Source organism: Quercus lobata, chromosome 3, assembly GCF_001633185.2.
Source record: "Quercus lobata isolate SW786 chromosome 3, ValleyOak3.0 Primary Assembly, whole genome shotgun sequence".
NCBI lineage: Eukaryota > Viridiplantae > Streptophyta > Magnoliopsida > Fagales > Fagaceae > Quercus > Quercus lobata.
In genome coordinates, this window is record NC_044906.1 from 71,154,629 (window position 1) to 71,176,778 (window position 22,150).

Below are 22,150 nucleotides of genomic sequence, written 5' to 3' on the forward strand. Positions count from 1 at the left end.
GCATACCAGGTTTGGGCCTAGATGTGCGTGTTTTTACTCTTTCTTTACCCTTAAAAAAAATATTAAAAAAAGAAAAAAGAAAAGAAGAAATTATACTCTACTTAGATTATGTTATTTGTCCACTATTTTATTAAAAAATTCCTACTTGTTTAAAATTACTAAATCAGTTAAACAATTACTAAATCAGTTTAAAAAGGAAGTTAACTTTTGTTTTATTTTATTATTATTATTATTATTATAAATTGACTTAGTACCTGTTTGGATACTGATGAAAAAGTCAGCGTTTATGTCTGTTTTTTTTTTTTTTTTTTGAGAAGCGCATTTATGTGGCTTTTATGGTATTCCAATGGGTCCCGTGAAACTTTTTTTTTCAGCAAAATTTTCATTAAAAATAAATCTCACAGCACTATTCACATTTAAAAATTATTTTACTACAGTATTTTCAGTTTTCGGTTTTCAACAAAATAAACGATATCCAAATACACCCTTAGTAATTTTATATAGGGGGAGTTTTTTAGTAGAATGGTAAATAAGTAATAATGTGGTCCGTAACGAGGGTGGTATAATTTCTTAGTAGAACTGTAAGAAAATCCTATTTAATTGCATGACCACTCCTAAAGGTCCTTAACTGACCAAAACCAACTGTAAAATGCTGCATCATATTGCCTACCGTGGTCGAGGTGCAAACTTTCTCTTAGCTTCAATTCTAATGTGAGTTTGGCTCTTAGCTTCGATTTTAATGTGTTAGTTTGGTTTGAGGTGATTGTAATCCATATCTTTGAAATTGGATTTCTAGTTAGTGATGCTCTTGGATATAGGTTTGGAATTAGCCAAAACATGTTAAATATTATTATCTTGTGTGAATGTTTTTACTTATTGTCATGTGAATATGCTTGTTCCTAATCCCCAATTCCAACATTTTAAAATCGTAGTGAATCTATATTTTTGTCAAACTTATTTTTTAGACAAAATAAACTATATTGCTTGTTTGTATTAAAAGAAAAGAAGTTTTTATTAAAAAAGAAAAGTAAAGAAAAGAAGTAGCATATAATTGCTTGTTTTCATCATAACTTTATACATATTAGATACTTCTTATTCACTCCCTAATATGCAAAACTCATGGCATGTTGTATTGTGCGATGGTGGTACTTATAGACATACCAAAAAGCCCAAGTGACAGTGTATCATGGAACGTGAGGGTGATGATTACACACGTGAGCTCCCTGTTTTTTTTTTTTTCTCACAAAAAAGACGTCTTATTCAAGCAAGATCATGGTGGATTTGTGGTCCATGAACCACCTTGATTTCACTCCTAAAAGTCACCAACATGGAAGGTGGAGGGTGAAAACAAATGGCATCTTGGTGACAATAAACTTGTCCATATTAGGGAAAAATATCTACCCGCTATTTGTCCATTTCAATCACAAGGTTCAACTAGAACTCTAGTCCCACACAAACAGGTAAAACAACTAAACCAAACATTTTGGTCGTGTGTTTAACATGATTCCATGAAGTTGAAGAGTTGATGAAGAATGAAATAGTGAGAGAGTAGGTAGATAAGAGCACATTATCTTTCACTGAACTCATTCTCTCATCACTTGTCACTTTTGCTCTGAGAGAGAGAACAATGGCAACTCTACCATTCTCAGCAACTAGTGCTCAATCAATGTCCTTTTCACATTCCAAATTTATCTTAGGCTTCATGGGGTTCGACCGCATAACCCATAATCCGGAGATGTTCTTGATCAGAACCCCACGTTCCAGTTATTCAAGAAGAAAATTTTCTGTCAAGAATGTCGCCAGCAATCAAAAGCAGAAGCTAAAGGACTCTGTTAAACAAGAAGGAGGTTCTTTTCTTGAATATCTTTTAGCTAACAGTGTCTTTTGAAATCCTTATATGTATATATTTAAAGGTTACAACCTTTTTACATGTATTAGGTGCTGTATCATGGGTTCTTAATTAAATTCAATCATGTGATTGCATTGACCAATAATCCCAATGGTTGAGTTTAATTGTCTTTACAAAAAAGATATGCATTGATTAATTAATTGGAAAATCCACTGTACAGTACCTAAGAAGCTATTGCTAAGTTTGTCTATTTTTAAATTAGTCTAGGCTAAATTTTTTACTTTTTCATGTTTAGTGTCATAGTTGGAGTTCCATTTTTGGCATTGTGTTTAGGAGTAGTGGGAATTTGGAGTTCATTTAGATATGCCACATTGATTAATTAAGCAACATGATTGAATTTAATTGAAGAACCTAAGGTATAGTACCCAAGCAGCTATACCTAAGTTTTTCCCATTTCAAAGGAGTCTAGGCTAAAGTTTCAAATTTTTCATGTTTTGTGTCATAGTTGGAGTTCCAATTTTGGAGTTCATTCACATATTGGTGTTTATTTTTTGATGTATACTTCAAACTTTTGTATTGTGAAATATTTGGATGTATAATGGTATGGTTGAATATGATCAAATTATCTTACTTTATAACCTAGGCTCTATCCTTTGTAATCAGGAGAAATTGATGAAACTAGTGGCAAGGTTTTTCCTACAATAGAGAAAAAAAATCCCCAACTTGGGATGCCTACTGATTGGATAATTATCTTAGATATAGTGTTTTTGGTTCCTTGCAACCATCTTAGATATAGTGCTGGCGTGCTTTCAGTGCTCTTGAAAGTCTTGCTATTCTCCTATCTGGTCAAATTACAAGCAGTGATAAGCTGAATCTAATCATATCTATTGCATGCACATGTGGCAAGGCTTCCTTTTAACTAATTATTGAAATCTTGTAGTCTGCTTTATTTTATTGTGTAATTCTTTTATTTGAAAACACTGCCTATCCCCAAGTTCATGCTTGAGTCATACTGCATTGTGATTGTTATGAGTTGGCCGATTACATATGTGCGCATAACATTTGGTTCTGTTCCTTTCTGTTTTGGACAAGCATGTCTAATGCACTCACTTGCTTATTGATGCACTCCTAAATTTTAACACATTTGGTATTTTGCTTTAGGTATTGCAGGTGATCTAGGCACCTTTATTCCAGATTCAGCATCTATAGCATCAAGTATTAAATACCATGCAGAGTTCACTCCATCGTTTTCTACAGAGCAGTTTGAGCTCCCTAAGGCATACTTTGCAACTGCAGAAAGTGTTCGCGATACCCTTATCATAAATTGGAATGCTACTTATGATTACTATGAAATGATGAATGTAAAGCAGGCATATTATCTTTCTATGGAGTATCTACAGGTTTGTCCCAGCATTCTGTTTGTACCAGCCATTGAAATTAATTCTTGTTTGCATACCACTATTCTTAAAAAAATATTATTTTTTCAATTGTTTAAGGGTAGGGCATTGCTAAATGCAATTGGAAATTTAGAGCTTTCAGGGGCTTATGCAGAGGCTTTGAGAAAGCTAGGGCATGATCTAGAGGATGTTGCTAGGCAGGTAAGATAGTTCAATAATCCTCTAATTAACCTCCTCTTGTGGACTGCTTCTAATTGAGTATCTGAAAATTCATCATAGTTTCATGACATTTGGTTGTTTGATACTGACATGATGGTAATTTTGGAAAAGGGAAAAACAAAGTTTACTATATATATAGTTTCACTTGATCCATTAGAAGCTGCAGAGGTTACAATTTGTCCAATTTCAACCAGAGATGAAATTACTGAATTACTGTCATAATAAAAAGTTTTTCTGAGCTAATTGAACCTCAAATATTACCTAAAACAATTGACTAGATATGCGACTTAGAAACCTCCAAAATTGACCTTCTAATAGGAATTTGAAAGTGGTGGTTTTCAAACACACAAACATATCTAAAATGTGCATTCCCTTGGCTAAATTAATCTAACATGGACTAGCTGCTTTTTGAGTGCCCAAATTCTGTCAGTTGATTATTGACAGGAACCAGATGCTGCACTTGGGAATGGAGGATTAGGGCGGCTTGCTTCCTGCTTTCTGGACTCACTGGCAACATTAAATTACCCTGCATGGGGATATGGACTTAGATACAAGTATGGCTTATTCAAACAGCACATTACCAAAGACGGGCAGGAGGAAGTTGCTGAAAGTTGGCTTGAGGTATGATGTATTTGTGTTCAGTGTAAGTTTAAGTAACAACCTTTTTTATGTGAGTTATTCATCATGGTTTAGAATACTTAATAGTTAATACTTCAGTAGAAGCTTTGTTTTCCATATCTACTTAAGGGTGATGAAATGTTTGAGGTTATATGGTCACTTTGTTTACCTGTTGGTTGATTAAAGCATATCCTAGCAGATGGGCAGTCCTTGGGAAATTGTAAGAAATGATGTTTCCTATCCTGTGAAATTCTATGGTGAAGTTACTTCAGGGGCGGATGGAAGTAAACAATGGGTTGGAGGGGAAAATGTAGTGGCTCTTGCCTATGATGTCCCCATACCAGGATACAAAACTAAAACCACCATAAACCTTCGACTGTGGTCCACAAAACTTGCACCAGAAGAATTTGATTTAAGAGCTTTTAATGCTGGAGATCATGCCAAAGCATATGCAGCTATGAAGAATGCTGAAAAGGTTAGAGTTCATTATAATTCTTTTAATTTTTATGATTCCTTTTCTTATAAACATATTTGCATTTTTTTAAGAACTTTCTAAGACAATTTTTATAAATTCTGTATGCTGCTGATTCACCCAACAACAAAACCAAGGTGCAGACCATAGAAATAAGAAAATGTACAGAATTTTTCTGCACCTTCTCCAACATCTGTGCTGCTGCTTCAAAACACACTTGAAACATTTTTCTTGGCAGATGAATAGATTTTAATCATAGCTAATGAAAGAGTTACATTTAAAAACACAAGAAATAAACTGCAAATTAAGCCCTTAAGAGACCCAAGCAAACATAAATACAGCACCAAAAAGACAGTAAATTATATTATACTATCTAAACACATCAATAAAAAATTTTGGTCGCTCATCAGTATTGTCTACCATTTAGGAAGCTTTACCTATGAGGTTATTGGGAATGACTTCTTGATGCTTCTAATGACTCCATCTTGGCAAACAAGTCCGGAACAACTTTTACTATATTTCTAAGGTTTGTTTAATAGAAAATTGTGTTGGAGTGGGATTGTGTGAAGATGCATCTTGTTTTATTCAATGGTTCTACTGATTGTCTATTCCATTTCCTCCAAGAACATCACAAAACTTAATTTTCTTTCCTCCAGGAGATAATAGCAATCCCCTAGCCATTGCATATCTCCAATATAAAACATTCCATTGCTTCACTGTCCCTGCCTTAAGCCACTACATCCAACACCTACCTTTCTTCCCCCCCCCTCTCTCTTTGTCAGACTTCTTCTAAAGACTGTTGATTATATCTAACTTCTTACTTCTGGCACCCATCTCTTTCTCTGAGAAATCATCTATTTATATCTTTCATCCTTGATTTCTTCACCACTGTACTTTAACATAGAGATGTGAGTAGGACTACAAGCAATCATCTGCTCCTACTCTTCATAAACTATTGTTGCTTATGTTCCTTCATTTTGATAACTGACATAAGTGGTCTGTATAACACTAATTAATTATGGTCATTTTGATGTTATATTTTGATCAGATCTGCTACATATTGTACCCTGGGGATGAATCGTTGGAGGGAAAGACTCTTCGATTGAAGCAACAATATACTCTTTGCTCTGCTTCTCTCCAAGATATTATTGCACATTTTGAAAGGAGATCAGGAGAGCCTGTGAAATGGGAGAATTTTCCTGAAAAGGTAGCAGTGCAGATGAATGATACTCACCCAACGCTCTGCATCCCGGAGTTGATAAGAATATTAATGGATGTTAAGGGTTTGAGCTGGAAGAAAGCCTGGGATATTACTCGAAGGTAATTCCTTTAACAATATTTAAACATGTTTGTGGTGATTGATCACACGGTTGTATGTTACACTTCTTTGGTTTCTTTTGGATTCCATGAGCCATTGTGTTCATGTGTGGTGCTGGGCGTTCTGGCATGCATATGGATGCATAAAGTACATGCATTTGTTAACTAAACACACACACATAACACATTTAACATGGTCCACACAATGTTACAGCTCTATCATAATGAAACATTTATATGCATCACTTTGATGCTCAACAGAAGGTAGTTTCCTTGTTATTAGGTAACTTATATTACCTCTAAGTTGCAGTACCTGTTATTTCTTTTCATGGTTCTGTGACCTTTTTGCTAGAACTGTTGCATACACAAACCACACAGTTTTGCCTGAGGCACTGGAGAAATGGAGTCTAGAGCTTATGCAGGAATTGCTTCCTCGACATGTTGAGATCATAAGAAGGATTGATGAGGAGGTAAATATAGTGATAATATGGTGATGTTCAGCTTCAAACTTTAATTAGTAATCATGCTCTGTCCTTACCATTGAATCCATGCATACATGCACAATTTTCCTCTCTGAAATAGTCCTTTTTAGTTTTCACTCTAATGTTATATATTCAACGGGTTAACCAGCTGGTTCATACCATAATTGCTGAGTACGGCACGGAGGATCTTGACATGTTGAAACAAAAATTGAAACAAATGAGAATTTTGGATAATGTGGAGTTGCCTGACTCCGTTGCAGAATTGCTTTTTAAATCAGAAGAAAATTCTGCTGTTGTTCCTGCTGATGAAATTGAATCTTCTGTTGAAGAAAATAAGCCTACTGCTGAAGAAGATGAATCTGGACTGGATACTGAGAACGAAAAAGGGGTGACAGTTGATGAAGCTCCAAAACTGCCAAAGGTGGTCCGCATGGCTAATCTATGTGTTGCAGGTGGGTATGCAGTGAATGGGGTTGCTGAGATTCATAGTGAAATAGTCAAGAGTGAAGTTTTTAATGAATTCTATAAGGTAACTATGTCAATGATCTAAGTATATTTTCCTTTCATCACTGTTATTGTTGTAGGACCATTCTAAATTTAATGTAATGGGATATAACACCTTGGGGAGACTCAATTATAACATAAAGGGACACTACTTAATCCAAAAGCTTAAGTTAATGTGTTTAGACCCAATTATATTATATTAACAACTCACTTTTGTTCCAAGAGCCTTGTAACTCAACTGGTTAGCACCTCCTAATGTTTCCAATGAAATATCCAAGGTTCAAATCCCCACACTCCTAGCTATTGATGTATAAAAAAAATACTACTCACTCTTGTCATTTTTATCCTATGTGGGACTTCACTACTTAACTAACCACATCACTCATACATGAACATTCCAATAGATAGTAACTTTCTTTCTCTGCTAATGCATTACCTTTTTTTGGCAGTTATGGCCTGAGAAATTTCAAAATAAGACAAATGGGGTGACACCAAGAAGATGGATTCGTTTTTGCAATCCAGATCTTAGTAAAATTATAACCAAGTGGATTGGAACTGAAGATTGGGTTGTAGACACTGAGAAATTGGTGACACTTCGAAAGGTAATCTCATATCCAATCCTATAGTCCAGCAAATGTTTAGATTGGTCAGTTATAGCTGTTCATTTCATTATATCAAACCTGAAACTTCCAAAAACAGAATGTATTTTCTTTTTCCAATGTGTATTTAATGCTTGTAGTTCACGTCATGAACACTATGATTCATGTCTGATATCAACTTAATCTCAAATTCCTTTTTATTGGTAAGTTACACGTGCACCCAATGGGACATGAACTCACGACCTTACCCTCCATCCCCGTTATTATGGGAGAAGGAAGTGCTAGCTGAGCTATAGCTCATTACCTGAGTGTCTAGAATAATTAGTTTGAGTGTAGTAAATAAGAAAGGTTGTTGAATGGAATGGTATGATGCATTCAAGTTTAACCACATGCATTAGCCAATGATAGTCATATAATTACCATAAAAAGCTTCAAAACAGCCAAAACTTATCTGGTCATTGTTGAGTTTGAGGGTCACTCTCACTATATTTTATGCGCATGTTTTCTATGGTGATTTCCTCGCTATCTATGACTTTTATATCAGCTGTGTGCATGTCATATTTAACAGGTTTTGTGTCAGTTATCTGCAGTTTGCTGATAATGAAGAACTCCAATCTGAATGGAAGGAAGCAAAAAGAAGAAACAAGATCAAGGTTGCCTCCTTCCTCAAAGAAAAAACTGGCTATTTTGTTGACCCTGATGCAATGTTTGATGTACAGGTTATTCCCTGATTCTGAACTCTTTTCTTTGTTCTTTCTTTTTCTGTTTCAACTGAATATGACATCATGCCAAGTAAAGAAACTGAGAAATAAGGAATTATCAAAATTTTGGAGATTACCTTTGAGTTGGGAAATAGCCTTAAGCTTAGTTTTGTACATACAACTCATACTATAATATGAAATAATCATGGTGGCATCTACAGATTCTTCTGCTGTATTTTAGCCTAGAAAACAGTAGATCTAACCGTGTATTTTCAGGTGAAGCGTATCCATGAATACAAGAGGCAGTTATTGAACATCATGGGAATCGTTTATCGCTATAAAAAAATGAAAGAAATGAGTCTTGAGGAAAGAAAAATAAAGTTTGTTCCTCGGGTATGTATATTTGGAGGAAAGGCATTTGCTACATATGTCCAAGCCAAGAGAATTGTGAAATTTATCACAGATGTAGGAGCTACAGTAAATCATGATCCAGAGATAGGTGATCTTTTGAAGGTATGGCTTCACTGATTGATTATCCAAGATACTTCATGCACTTTACTCATATTTTAAATATCTGAATGGAATCATTACAGCATTATCAGCAATATGAAGAACTTAAGAGAATAAGGTAACAATATTAGTTTGATATTCCTTTTTTATGTTTGAACTACCTCTACTGAGCAACATTAAATTTAATTGACTAGGCTAAAACTTTTTTAGTTTATCATTTATTTTCTGTTCAAAATCCTGAACTCTGAAAGTATAACAAATAAATGAATCTTTTGACATTATCTGGGAAATAACTGAGTAAAACAATATTGATTGGAGAAAAAGTATTGAAATGAAAATGAAAAAAGGAAACAAGAAAAGAAGTACTCGTTATTTTCTGTAAAGCACCTTGCTAACATAAATTTTCATGAACCTAAACCTCAATGTTATACTGTTTCTTTTTCTAGACACATTATTGGCATCATGGACTATGATGTGAAAATGTCTGTGTGATTAACAGTTTTTTGGTCCAATATTCGTCTCCTGAATTATTTTTATGCTATCTAGTTTACATGTAAAGGAGTAATCTGATCAGCTGATTGTACCTTTATCTTCTTATTCTGGGTTCTCTACTTAGGAACTGAAGCATTTTGACATAGCATAGTATCTTGACTTGTTTTCTAAATTAGATAGGGGCCACCAGAAAGTAGCTATTTGTTGGGTCAATATTATCATCTTGACTTCTTTTTCTTAGACAAAATAATAAAATGATAATACAACTTAATTGCTAGCTGGAAGTTGATAATCATCTGTAAGCATGATCTTATATATATATATATATATATTCTTTTTTTCAGGTCATCTTTGTTCCTGATTATAATGTCAGTGTTGCAGAAGTGCTTATTCCTGGCAGTGAATTGTCCCAGCATATCAGGTACTTTGGTAGGATTTGTGAATTTTATTTCTTGGAGTTCTTCCACTCATCCCTCAATGGAGAAAAATATGGAAAAAAGGAGACAAAATGAATGCAACTGAAGTGTTAGAACTTCAAAGTTAGCCAAATATATCTGCTTTTAATGTGGTAGGTGAATTTGACATGAAATGAATTAGAAGTATTTGAAATGAGTGTTTATGGCCTGATGCCAAATCCTGCAGTATGTTGTGTTGTAAAATGCATTTTTAACTTTAATCTTTGTTGCTGACTGGTCCTTGCTCTCTCTCTCTCAATCTCAATTTGGTTAGCACTGCTGGAATGGAGGCCAGTGGAACCAGCAATATGAAGTTTGCAATGAATGGCTGTATCCAAATTGGAACCTTAGACGGGGCAAATGTTGAAATAAGGCAAGAGGTTGGAGAGGATAATTTCTTCCTCTTTGGTGCACAAGCTCATGAAATTGCTGGACTAAGGAAAGAAAGGTCTGAGGGAAAGGTAAGCTTACAAACCAGTAGAGACTTCTGATAAGTCTGGATTAGACTTCTAATGTTGTGGCATGTCTATTCAAATACATAATGAAGGAAAGCATCACACATTATAAACAACTGAAATCCAGAAGTGGATTGATTTTTTTATTGGTTGTGTTCAATAATACAAAAGAAAATTTGTATCAAATATATTCCCAGTTGATTGATGCTAGAGATACTATAAATATTATTATATGTGCCTTACAAACTTATTCGTCAACTTTTAGACTTAAAACAAAAAATAAAAATTAACAAATTTTTAATATTATGTTTTTGATATGTAACCAATCATATTTATTGTCATGTTACTTTGTAAGATTTTTTTAGTTAAATTGGTAGTATGTTTAGCATTTTTCCATTCCAATTTATTTGATCTTATACACAGTTTGTGCCGGATCCTCGCTTTGAAGAAGTCAAAGCTTTTGTCAGAAGCGGCGTTTTTGGTCCCTACAACTATGAAGAACTTATGGGATCACTAGAGGGAAATGAAGGTTATGGCCGTGCTGATTATTTCCTTGTGGGCAAGGACTTCCCTAGTTACATAGAGTGCCAAGAGAAGGTTGATGAGGCATATCGTGACCAAAAAGTGAGTAATGTTTGCTACCTCATACACACCAACAGGCATGCACACACACCCTTGTTTGCCTATCATGTAGTTTTGTCTTGAACCTGTAATCTACGTGCTCAGATACATATAGATTGAAAGTTATGTGGGCTATCAGGCTTATAGACAATCATGATATAGGTCTTAAAGATCCCAGTTAGCTTAGGTAGTCAAGTTTGTATGAGGTTTTTCTACAACTCTGGGCTCAAATTTCCTTCCTGAACCTGAATAATTCATTTACCTGATGTACCAACTGATTACTAGGAGCTGAATAGCAATTTCTAGACCTTATATTCCAGGAGTGGCATAATCATGCGCAAGTTTCCTTGCATAAAGGTTCTTGCTATGTTGCTAACACAATTTATGCATACTACATGGCCCCCTTACATGCATATACATGTAATTGCATACACCTTCTACAAAAAATTTTGGTAACTAAGTTTAGATTTAAGCCTCACATAAATGCTTATGTGTATGGTATTAATTATGAGTGCATTACTAATGCCATAGTTCTATTCTTAGCTTTACCTAATGGTTGTCTTATTGAGACAGAGATGGACAAAGATGTCAATCTTGAACACAGCTGGTTCGTTCAAGTTTAGCAGTGACCGAACAATTCATGAATATGCGAGAGACATATGGGGCATCGAACCTGTTGTATTGCCATAAAATGGTAAATTGTACTCCATGTGAAACAAAAGTTTTACACAAATTCTGCATCTCTTTTCTTCTTTTTCAATGGTGAAATTAAGTATTCTTGTAAGTCACCCACTAATACAGTTTTTTTTTGGGGGGCCAGGCCAGCGTCCATTTTGTTGCGAAGTCAGCTAGGAACTTGAAATCTTGATGTTCCATTAAAAATTGAAAAATTGTTTGGTTTCTAGACTTATTGGAAAAGTAAAAGGGTTTATGCATATCTACTAGATCTTAATCCTTGTGATGTATAAGAAAGTTTACTAAAATAATATTTATAAATGGATTAATAAAAAGCCAAATCATGGAGTTGTAAAAAAAAAAAATCAGCACAATCATCTTAGAGCATCTCCAATAGATGCTCTATATCTATTTTTTGGAGCAAAAACACCACTGTTCACACTTCATTCACACTCTAACAGATTCTCCATCTTCATTTTTTAGATTAGCTTTGCTACAGTGCTTCTCTATAAATAGAGAACACTGTAGCTTTTACTATTCATTCTTCAAATATTTTTTTCTATTATAATAATCAGGTATTGAATAAAAAAATGTTTAAAGATGTGTAGTTGTTAAAAAAAGAATAAAGAATAAATGAAAAAAATAATATTTAAATAAGATAGAAAAGAATAGAGAATCTGTTGGAAAGTGTATTTGAAAAAGTAGGTAGGTAAAAGCTAAATGTCACTGTTCATTGTCCAAACAGTACAAAAATTTGACTAATCTGCTGGAGATACGCTTACTAGGCTTCTCCATATCAAGTATGACCAAATGGGCTTTCATGCTAAAGACCAGGGTTATAAACTTTATACAGCCCACTTGACAAGATGCAAGCAAAAACAGCCCATGACCATTTTCACACCTTAAAAGTTTGGCTCTTGTTGAAGGTGATAATTCAGGTGATCATCAATGTTTTACCTGCTAGAAGGAATTTGTCTACAATGTCAAATTCTGAAGCTGACTTCACACGGCTTGCGCGCCTACTCTCTAATTTCATGTAGGAGTAGTTGAGATATGACTAATGAAGTTTCATTTGAAATTCAAGCATTGGACTTAGCCTGTCCAGTATTCAATGATCTTTAAAAAGTGATGGTGGATGAACCACCTTGATTGGGTGTCCAGAACAACGACTAATGAAGTATTATATGAAATTCAAGCACTGGACTTAGCCTGTCCAGTATGAATAGATCTTTAAAAAGTAAGGGTGGATGAACCACTTTGATTGAAGGTCCATAGTGCAACCAATTTGGTATGAAGAATTTTTGGCTGTCCAGTGCACTCGAGTATTACATGTCACACGGGTACAACATGTATCCAAAAATGACCACATATCACTCTAATATGAATTTTTTTATGAAAGAGATCAATTTTATGGAAATTTGGAAGATTTTGTTTCACTTACATCACTGTTCTTTTTCACCCTAAGAGAGAACGTAAAATTTTTTTAAATCTCACTTTTTTGAAGGTATAATTGTACTTCAATCCAATTTATTTTTGAAGCAAAATAAATCAATAAAAAGAAGTTATACCAAATGAGCACTAAATAGAAATGACAACATCTCAATCAAGTATTCCATTTATTAATCTCTCTGTTTTCCCACTATAAAGAGAATGTATAGCTTTTCAAAGTCTCACTTTTTAAAGATACAATTGTACTTTTGTCCAAGTTTTTTTTTTAAGTAAAGAAAATCAATAAAAATAAGTTATACCAAATGAGCACACTAATAGAAATGACCACATCTCAATAAAGTCCCACTATAATAGAAAATGTATAATTTTCAAAGTCTCCCTCTTTAAAAGGTACAATTGTACTTTTTTCCAACTTATTTTTGAAGCAAAGTAAATCAATACAAATAAGTTATTCTAAACAAGCACTAAAGCTAAAAAATTCCGACACATCTTCCATCCAAGCACTCATGATTACATCAAAACCCAATATTCGCATATAGTGACCTATAGTCATCCAAACATTTAGGCAATAAGGTGAATCTCTCTCTCTCTTTCTCAAAGCAAAGAAAGTGTTTAGTTATCAACCACTATTAACTTCCACGCCCTACACTTTTAAAGGAGTCCCTTTTTTCTTTAACTAAACCCCAAGAACATTGATTTGAATCTAATTAGTAGGGTCATCTCCAATTGACGTAATTAAAGGTAATTGATCCAACCCCTTTTTCACTTGGTAGCAGCGCAGTTAACATCAATCTCCTTGTTAAAATGAACTTTTACCAATAAAGATTAGACTCCTATTTAAAACTTAACATAACTTGGCAAAGTTGTTACCCCAGATGAACCTATCTTTGTCTAGAGTTTTCATTTGCTTGAGCTAGCTATTAATATTATTAAAACTTTTTTCTTATTTTGAAGAAAGGCATTTTCTTTTTTAATTATATGCTTTGTTTTGTGAAAGTGATTCCATGAATCCCCATTTAAAATTCTTTAGGAACCCTGGAAATATGTGTTTGCCATTTAAAGTGGATTGAAACTGGCCTAACATTCTTGGGAAATTATACATTGTAAAATGCCTTGGAATATGATTCCTTTCACAAAAGAAAGTAGCTTTCAAAGCTTATCTTTCTCAGTGTCACATTGACATGAATAACTCACCTATCACCTAGAGTCTCTAGATCCCTATAGTTCAGCAGATCGAGCAACCAACACCACTTTCAATCAGATAAAAAGTTAGATTAGACTTGATTTAAAAGTTTGCTTATTTCTTTAATATTTGAGTACCCAAAGGCCAAAGCTAACCTTTAAATTGTTCATTGTATGAAACGTGATAATGCAAAGACTTGAACTTACTAGTTACTTCACATAAGTTTTGTGTGCGCGTTTTAATTCGTATCTAAATAGGACAGTTAGTATGATAATAATTTAGTACCCTTTTTTTTAGCTGAAATAATAATATTACTTATTAGCGACTCATTGATTAATCTCATTAATATTCTTTTAGGTTTGTCCTTAGAATGACTGTACTTAATAACTATTAAATGAATCAATTATCTTCTTTTTTTTTTAAATATTAAGGTTATTGTATCAAAATTCTATTGTGTTTAGTTAAAAAAAGCACAGAACAAATACTACAACTCAGTTAGTTGATACTTTTAAATCAATCCCTATATAGTATATACACATTTAATTTACAATCCATACTAAAAAGGTTCTTTTAAATATGCAAATTATTTAGCATTTTAGTATATTTAATTAAGAACACAAAATTCAAGTGACTTGGCAATCTCTATTTACTTTATACTAACTTTTTATTATTTATTATTTTTGTTAGGTCAAGCAACTTACACTTAAAACAAAATACACAAAATTACCAAATTGGTATAGAAAAAAAATATTATGAATCACATAGGATTAATGCTAATTTAGTAGTAATACTTTTATCATTTCATGTTCTCTCTCTCTCTCTAATCTCTCTCATCTATATCCTGTAGTTCATAGGGATGGCCCAAATGTTGGTCCATTCCCACTACAATCATGATGCAAAAGTAAAAAACAAGAACAAAGTTTGATAATGAAATGAGTGATCAATCCACTTCATGCACAAGAACACACTGCCTTGCCTCTACATTACCTAACACTAGACCATTAATGTGCATTTTTGGTCCCTATTGGGCCTGTTCCCCACCTAATAATAATAATTATTATTATTATTATTATTTTGAGAATGAGGAGAGAAGTGTGGCGGTGCCTATGAACTTTAGTAAGGTCATAAGTTCGAATCATATCTGTACAAGATAATTGTAACTGTTTTCTTTTTTACGAATATACGTAATTGTAGGTTTGGGGTGTTTGATCATAAATGTGTCCTTTCAAAAATATTAATGCACCCTAACCATAATCTATTCGTAAATAGCAAAAATTATTTTTCACAATCCTTATATCATGTAATATCTTTTTCACATGCAAGTCCCATAGTCATGTATATATATAGAGAGCGAGAGAGAGAATTTTCCAAGAAGAACATTATATTTTTGCAATTGTATGAGATACCATCTCCATAAATAGATTAAGTAGCATCCTTTATTTGTTCATTTCTTATGGGGAAAAAAAACCTTTGAAATTAAACGCATTAGGACGTCATGAATTATTTATATAAGGTCAAACTATCCTTTTCTTATTGGAGTTTTCTCTAAAGAGAACAAATATTTCTCATTACATACACGTGCGAGCTTATGATGGGATTGAGCTGTTTAATCACAACAGCTATTTACATAAAAGGCGCGAACCCCATATCAAACAATTCCTATTTTGTTAATGCCAATAAGCTGGAAAGCCTGTAACTTTTCTTTCTCTAAAAAAGCAGCACAACTTTCACATGAGAGAGAGAGAGAGTTGTACCATGTTTAACTCTTTGCAACTTTACATTAGTCTACAACTTTGTATCGAATTAATATTTAAAAAATCTTATTATTGGATTACATGTTTTTATTATTCTTAATATTCACACTAAATTTTGTGTCAATAAGATTTTATTCACTATTTAATCCACAAACTCATTGTTTTGCATCTAATTTTAATTTTTTTTAAATGAAATATAAACATTTTATGATGAAATGGTCATTGATTAAAGTCATAAAAAAATGAAATGTAAATATTTTATGATGGAATGGTCATTGATCTTGGATCATCATGATATTTTGTAAACATGTAGAGGATAAGAAGATAATGTAATTTAATAGTCAAACATGTAAAATATAAGGACTTATACTAGTGTAATTTAAACCTAAACCTAAACGAGAGAGAGAAAGTTTTAGCATTAAAAATTTACAAACTGAGGTGATAATATACTTTATGTATACTTATCGTCACACACACGTACACACACATGTAAATTCTATTCCAAACCCAAAAGTGGATGGGTAAAACCCACAGTAATTTTTGGAGAAAAAAAAAAAGGCATATGCATATCTATTAGATTGTCCCCTCCATCACTCACATTTAGTGAGAGCAGTTGAGATTCTACCAAAACAAAACCTGGTGCAGAAAAATCTGGGTGCAAATGGTTTTACATAAATGTCATTTTCATTAAGGGCTTCCCAAAGGGAACACAAAATGGTTGTTCAAGAATCATGGCTTTGCCCCCACTATCTGTAATGATGACATTTTGCTCTAATAACAGAAAAATATTATTAATGATGCTGCCCCTACTGTCATGCTTTCATCAAGGTTCAATGCTTCTGCTTACTCTATCATAACCCTCAATTCATGGCCCCACTTTTTTTTTCCTTCATCGTATATCCTTAACTGTTTAGTCGGTGTCGGTTAGATCTTCTCAACCGTTGATCTCTTAATCATCATAGTCTTATTATTGATTATCATCATAGATGATTTAATTAAGTGTCTATCATTTTATGAAAGCCCAGAGAAAACCATATATTTAGGAAACTGATGAAGGCAATTGGGTCTACTTAATTATACAAAAATGATTTGAATTCTGGTTATAAGGTAAGTTTCTGTGGTGAAAATAATCTGCATATATACCCAGCTAGGTCATGTAAATATTTTATACTATAAACCTTGAAATGTTAATTAAGCACCGCTAACTTAGACTAGAAAATGTATTTGCGCATCCGACAACGAATGTATACTCTCTCTCACAACATGTGAAATTTACACGGTTATAACTCACATATGCATCGTGAGAGAGATGATAAATATATTTATGAGATGTGTATGATTTTGTTTTGGTTTGTATTGCAAGTGTCCCATTAATGCAGCTTTTTCATGGATTGGTTTCTTGCCAAAAGGCAGATATATCTTGAAGCTTGTTACTAGCTTAATTTGAACATGTATTATGATTTGCCTATACAAAAAACAAAAGATATATAGTATCATTATAGTTGTAAATATTGAAAATACATGACCAAGTCAAATAGCTAGTAAGAAAGTACGCAAAGTTAGTTGGGTATGCCTCCCAAAGAGTACAAGGACAGCAAAATCTCTCTGGCTAAAGAAAGGTGCTTTATACATTTTTACTTTTACATAAAGATACTGAATGAGACTTACCCATAATTTGATTTAAACAATTTGACCTAAAACAATTTATGGGGAATGTATGTGGACCACATGCATGCATGCATGCATGCATGCCATTAGGGAGACTTGTAACTTATAAAGCGGTCCATTTGGTCCAGACTCGATGCTATTGACACGCACAGCACAGCTATAACGTGTATTTGACACGCACAGCACAGCTATAACGTGTATAGACTATATAAACAGAAATGTGGTATTTTCGTGCCTCCATTTCTTTGTTAAAATTGTTGGAAAATTACTAGAAGACAATAAATACAAGAAAAAGTGCTACTATATTTGTTTTCCATCATCTTTGGACAAAAAAGGCACACGTTATCTTTGGCTTTTAGAGTTTTGAAAATAATAGATAGCTAGTCGGTAATCAATGCAATGTACGAAAAGGTTTAATATATTTTTTTTTCTTTTATTTTTTTTTTTTTTTGAATATGAAATTTAATAATTATGATAATTATTCATGCATATTTATTTTGATTGTGTTTGCATATGAAACCATATAATTTTCAATTTAAAGAAAATATGAGATGTCAAAATTCTAATGAATTAAATATATAATAGAATTTAATTAAACTCAATTGAAAAATTCATATTAGAATAATGATGTGTAAAATTTTGAAGTCTCGGAAACATCTTATGAGTTCAACTAAAAGTAAAATGTTTCAATTTTTTTACATATTGTAGATTTTTTATATTTAGATTTAATAATTCAAAATAATATAAAATTTTTATAATAGATAATATAAATTTTGTAATATATATCACCTACCTAAATTTTGATGAGGTCAGGGGGGCCATTCCCCCCCCCCCCCCCCAAAAAAACCATTTCTTTGAAAACTTTAAGTAGTATATTGGTTTTATAGCCCCTCAAATTTTTGGATTGGTCCAAATACAACACAACAAAAAATCCATAAATCACCAATATCATAATTCAATAATTCATAACCAAAAAAATCTCATAGAAAAAAAAATTCCTTTAGGGGGTGACAATAATTTATATGACTTTTTAATTGATTTATAAATTATGGAAAAGTCAATTATAATATTTAAATTTTTTTCAAAAGATAAAATGCAAAATTCTTTTAGAAGCCAATATTGATAATGTAGTATTGCCAACTCTTAATATTAATATCTCAATTTTTTAAAATCCTCAAACAAAGTTTTGGAAACTTCATTAGTGTGATTTTCAGTTGCATCCAAAAGTATGGGTTTATCATATTTTTGAGTTGGTTAACGTGATAAAATCAACATATTAATTCAAATTACCCAAAATCTGGAGATCCGAAATCCTCTTCTTTTTTTATTCTTCTTCTTTGAAAAGGTTAGAATATCATATTGTAACTTTCAACTTTTTTTGTTCATATTATTTTCTTCTTGACTTAAATATTTATGGTAATAAAGTGCAATTGTTTTGTCTACCATGATTTTTTTTTGATAGGCCATGTAACTTGAAATTTTTTTGGTTCATGCTTTGCCTCCCCTATGTTCAAATCCTGGTTCCGTCCTTGGATGAGGTACAATATATCTCGTTCTCTGTAAGAGAAATGTTAACGTAAATTCCCACCAGTGCAATGAATTCACTAATGCGCATCCACTAAATACAATTAACAATCCAACCCGTACATGTTATTGGTTATATGGGCCTGTATTATAAAGGTTTATAGCATAAAGCAAAAGCTCCTCCAAACAAACACCACTACGGTTTTACCCACAATATAATATACAAGAAAAACGCACTCTCTATATGTTTTACCCAATAAGTTTCTTTCACATTCTATGTATACATTTCAAGAGTTATAAGACTCTTATCTTTGGACTTAAAATACTTGTAAGTCAGATATGAGAAATTAAGTCACGTGATAATAACGTGGGTTCCAGTTAACTCAATTGATAAAGTCTTTGATAGTTGAATAAGAAATCTAGGGTCCAATCTCCGCCTATACCCAAAACCAATTGATGTTTTGGTTCAATGATAAAAAAGCTATCATTGGAAACAGATACTATAAGTTGGAACTCTATAAAAAAAATCACATGATAATGGAAAAATAAATCATAATGGTGTTGACAAAATATAAATATTGTGTAACAACTATTTAACTTAATAAGATACAATTCACTAATATATTTCTTTTTGGCATAAACAAGATTCAATTAAATTTCAAGAGTGTATGAGTTATATAGCCTGATGTAGATAAATTTTTGTGTAACATACATTAAGATTGAGAGTTCTAAGGTGTATCATACTATCATGCAAAGTTGTCAAAATCGGGATCCTATATAGGATCGTGGGAGGTAGGTGGGATTGTGAAGCGTAGGATATAATCGTAGATCGTAAGATCCTACATATCTTTATATTTAAAGAAAAAAACACATTAATAATGACTTTGTATGTTGAATAATCATGTAAATTGTGATTTTATCCCTAAAAATAAATAAAATTTAAAATTTAAAAAAATTAAAAAAAAAAAACAAAAAAAAAAGATTTGCATCATATAATGCAATTTGCATGTCATACATCGCTATGTCTATACTAACGAAACAAATATATTTAAGTTTTGACCCAATATATCTAAAAGGTTCAATAAATGTTTAATTAGCAACCAAATACCAAAATATTTATCAACACATATGGAAATATTTTCTAAGTTTCAAGTTTAAAATCCAAAATAAATTATCAAATGGAAACTAGCTAACTAAAATATGAAATCCAAAATATTAAGGTGAAATGAACATTTAATTATTCTCATTCTAGGATTCTTATAACCACTGTCCTAATCATCATCATCCAGTTCATCATCTATGTAAACATTGTATATTTATATACTAGAGATACAAAAAATACCAAGATACAACTTCACACTCAACTATTCAAGTTATACCGCTCAGCAACTATTATAGAGCATGCTCAAAAAAATCAATCAATCAATATTCAATACAAGCATACTAATAAAATTATATATAAGAAAAAAATTTAGTAATATTAGAACACAAATTAGTATATTGATCAAACAAATTTAACAACATTATAGCTTAAAATGTAGCAAAGCCAATATAAATTTTTCATTTAGAAATGATAAAGCATTCCTTTATTTTGATTACAAGTGAACTAGAAACTAGAAAACATCTGTTTAGGTTAATATAATTCTATATATATATATATATATATAATAAAACAAAAAGACATACCATCACAACATTAAAAAAATAAATAAATAAATAAAAATAAAAAAATAACCCTTAAAGTTTCATCAAAACCAAAATTTTATCCCATAAAATAAAAAAATAAAAAACCAAAAACTGATATTTTGGTAGGATCAGCAGAATCGGTAGGATCTCATACGATCCTACGATCCTAGTGTGATCCTAAACATTTTAATAAGATGTGATTGTAAAATCATGACAACCATGGTTACGACTCTTTGTGTTTGGCCAAGGAAATAGGACTTTCACGCAAGGCAGAGGCAAATTTTAGGTCTTGAACTGAAGATCTCTACTTCTAAATCAGCACTTTCAACCTTGTAACAACTTCGACTGAGTAAAAATACTTGACTTTTACAACTTACAAGTCTTCAATTTGAAATGAAGGAAACAGTAACCAAAATAAAAAATAAGAAGTAAAATTCTTTTTTCCAGTTTGGAAGAACCTTCCAAGTATCATGTATGTTCTTCTTTCCAATGTGAATGAAAGCTTTTTTTATAACTTAATAAAAAAAACATATTTATATGAATATTTTTTGGTGCTTTCATCCAAGTTTTCCATTACATCAGCCTACAGCTGGTAGGCATCAAATTCTCCTAGTTGGCTAGGTTTATCCATGTTCGCTGGTTCTAAGACCTCTAGAATGTTATTTATTTGAGAAAAATTGTGGGACTCAATATAAAAATAAAAATACCTCCCAAAATCTTTTTCACTGTTTTGCCTGTTTAGAAAAGGTAAATTTATATGCAGAGACTTTACAGAAACAAATCCAAGTCCTTATCAGCTTGGGTGTCATGGTTGTTTTCAAACTTGTCATTTAGAATCTTTTACTTACCTTTTCATTTTAATATAACCTGTAACATTGCACAAGATGATTAATTTACTCCTAAAAAATCTTTCACAGTCACTTGGGAATAATAGAACTAATTGATTATCATGGTCTAGTAAGTAGGTCATCTTCTTGTGTCATGGCGGTGTATTTGACTTTGTCTTTTGTACTCGCCAATATTGAATGACCTCCACAAGTTACAATTGGAAAACATTTGAGCCAATTCACTGTCCAAATATCAATTATTGTAATTGTAATTGTTCGAATACATAATGAAGAATATAAAACACAATTTTTTTTTTACCCCTTCGGTACCTTCTTCTATTTGAATCAAACCCACAAACAAAAAGATCTTTTGTAAATGTTTAACATGTTACGTAATTCCACTCATGAAATACTCACATGGGTGGTATTTTTTATTGCAAGAACATAATAGAAAATACGTATCCACAGCTTCGTCTTCTTCTTTTTTAAGAAATATATAACTTTCATTAAGAAAAAGAGAAATTCAATATATCTTGAGCCAATGAGGCTCTATCATGTCAAGATTTTCCTCTATCCAAGTTACAAAATTAGCAACATCATTGACATATTGAGCCAATACATATGCTAATTTGTTCACCTGTCGCCTCACTGACACACTTGTATCATCCTGAATTCACAACTTAATTCACATAG

General features: G+C 32.3%; 1 protein-coding gene across 4 annotated transcripts; it reads left to right on the forward strand.

The window, feature by feature from the left end:
* Positions 1-1,404: 1,404 nt before the first annotated feature.
* Positions 1,405-11,635, forward strand: LOC115978882 (alpha-1,4 glucan phosphorylase L-2 isozyme, chloroplastic/amyloplastic-like). 4 transcript variants are annotated; one of them, XM_031100765.1, is made up of 16 exons: positions 1,405-1,847; positions 3,011-3,249; positions 3,346-3,447; positions 3,910-4,086; positions 4,283-4,558; positions 5,604-5,875; positions 6,225-6,342; positions 6,503-6,883; positions 7,308-7,460; positions 8,048-8,176; positions 8,435-8,671; positions 9,505-9,581; positions 9,890-10,076; positions 10,494-10,694; positions 11,265-11,385; positions 11,512-11,635. In XM_031100765.1, exons 1-15 carry the CDS (start codon positions 1,628-1,630, stop codon positions 11,379-11,381), a joined length of 2,886 nt encoding a protein of 961 aa, XP_030956625.1. In that variant the 5' UTR covers positions 1,405-1,627; the 3' UTR covers positions 11,382-11,385; positions 11,512-11,635. The 4 variants fall into 4 exon arrangements, with proteins under 4 accessions (XP_030956625.1, XP_030956624.1, XP_030956628.1 ...); XM_031100764.1 differs by having other exon boundaries at positions 11,265-11,635; XM_031100766.1 differs by having other exon boundaries at positions 1,426-1,847; positions 3,020-3,249; positions 11,265-11,635.
* Positions 11,636-22,150: the final 10,515 nt, after the last annotated feature.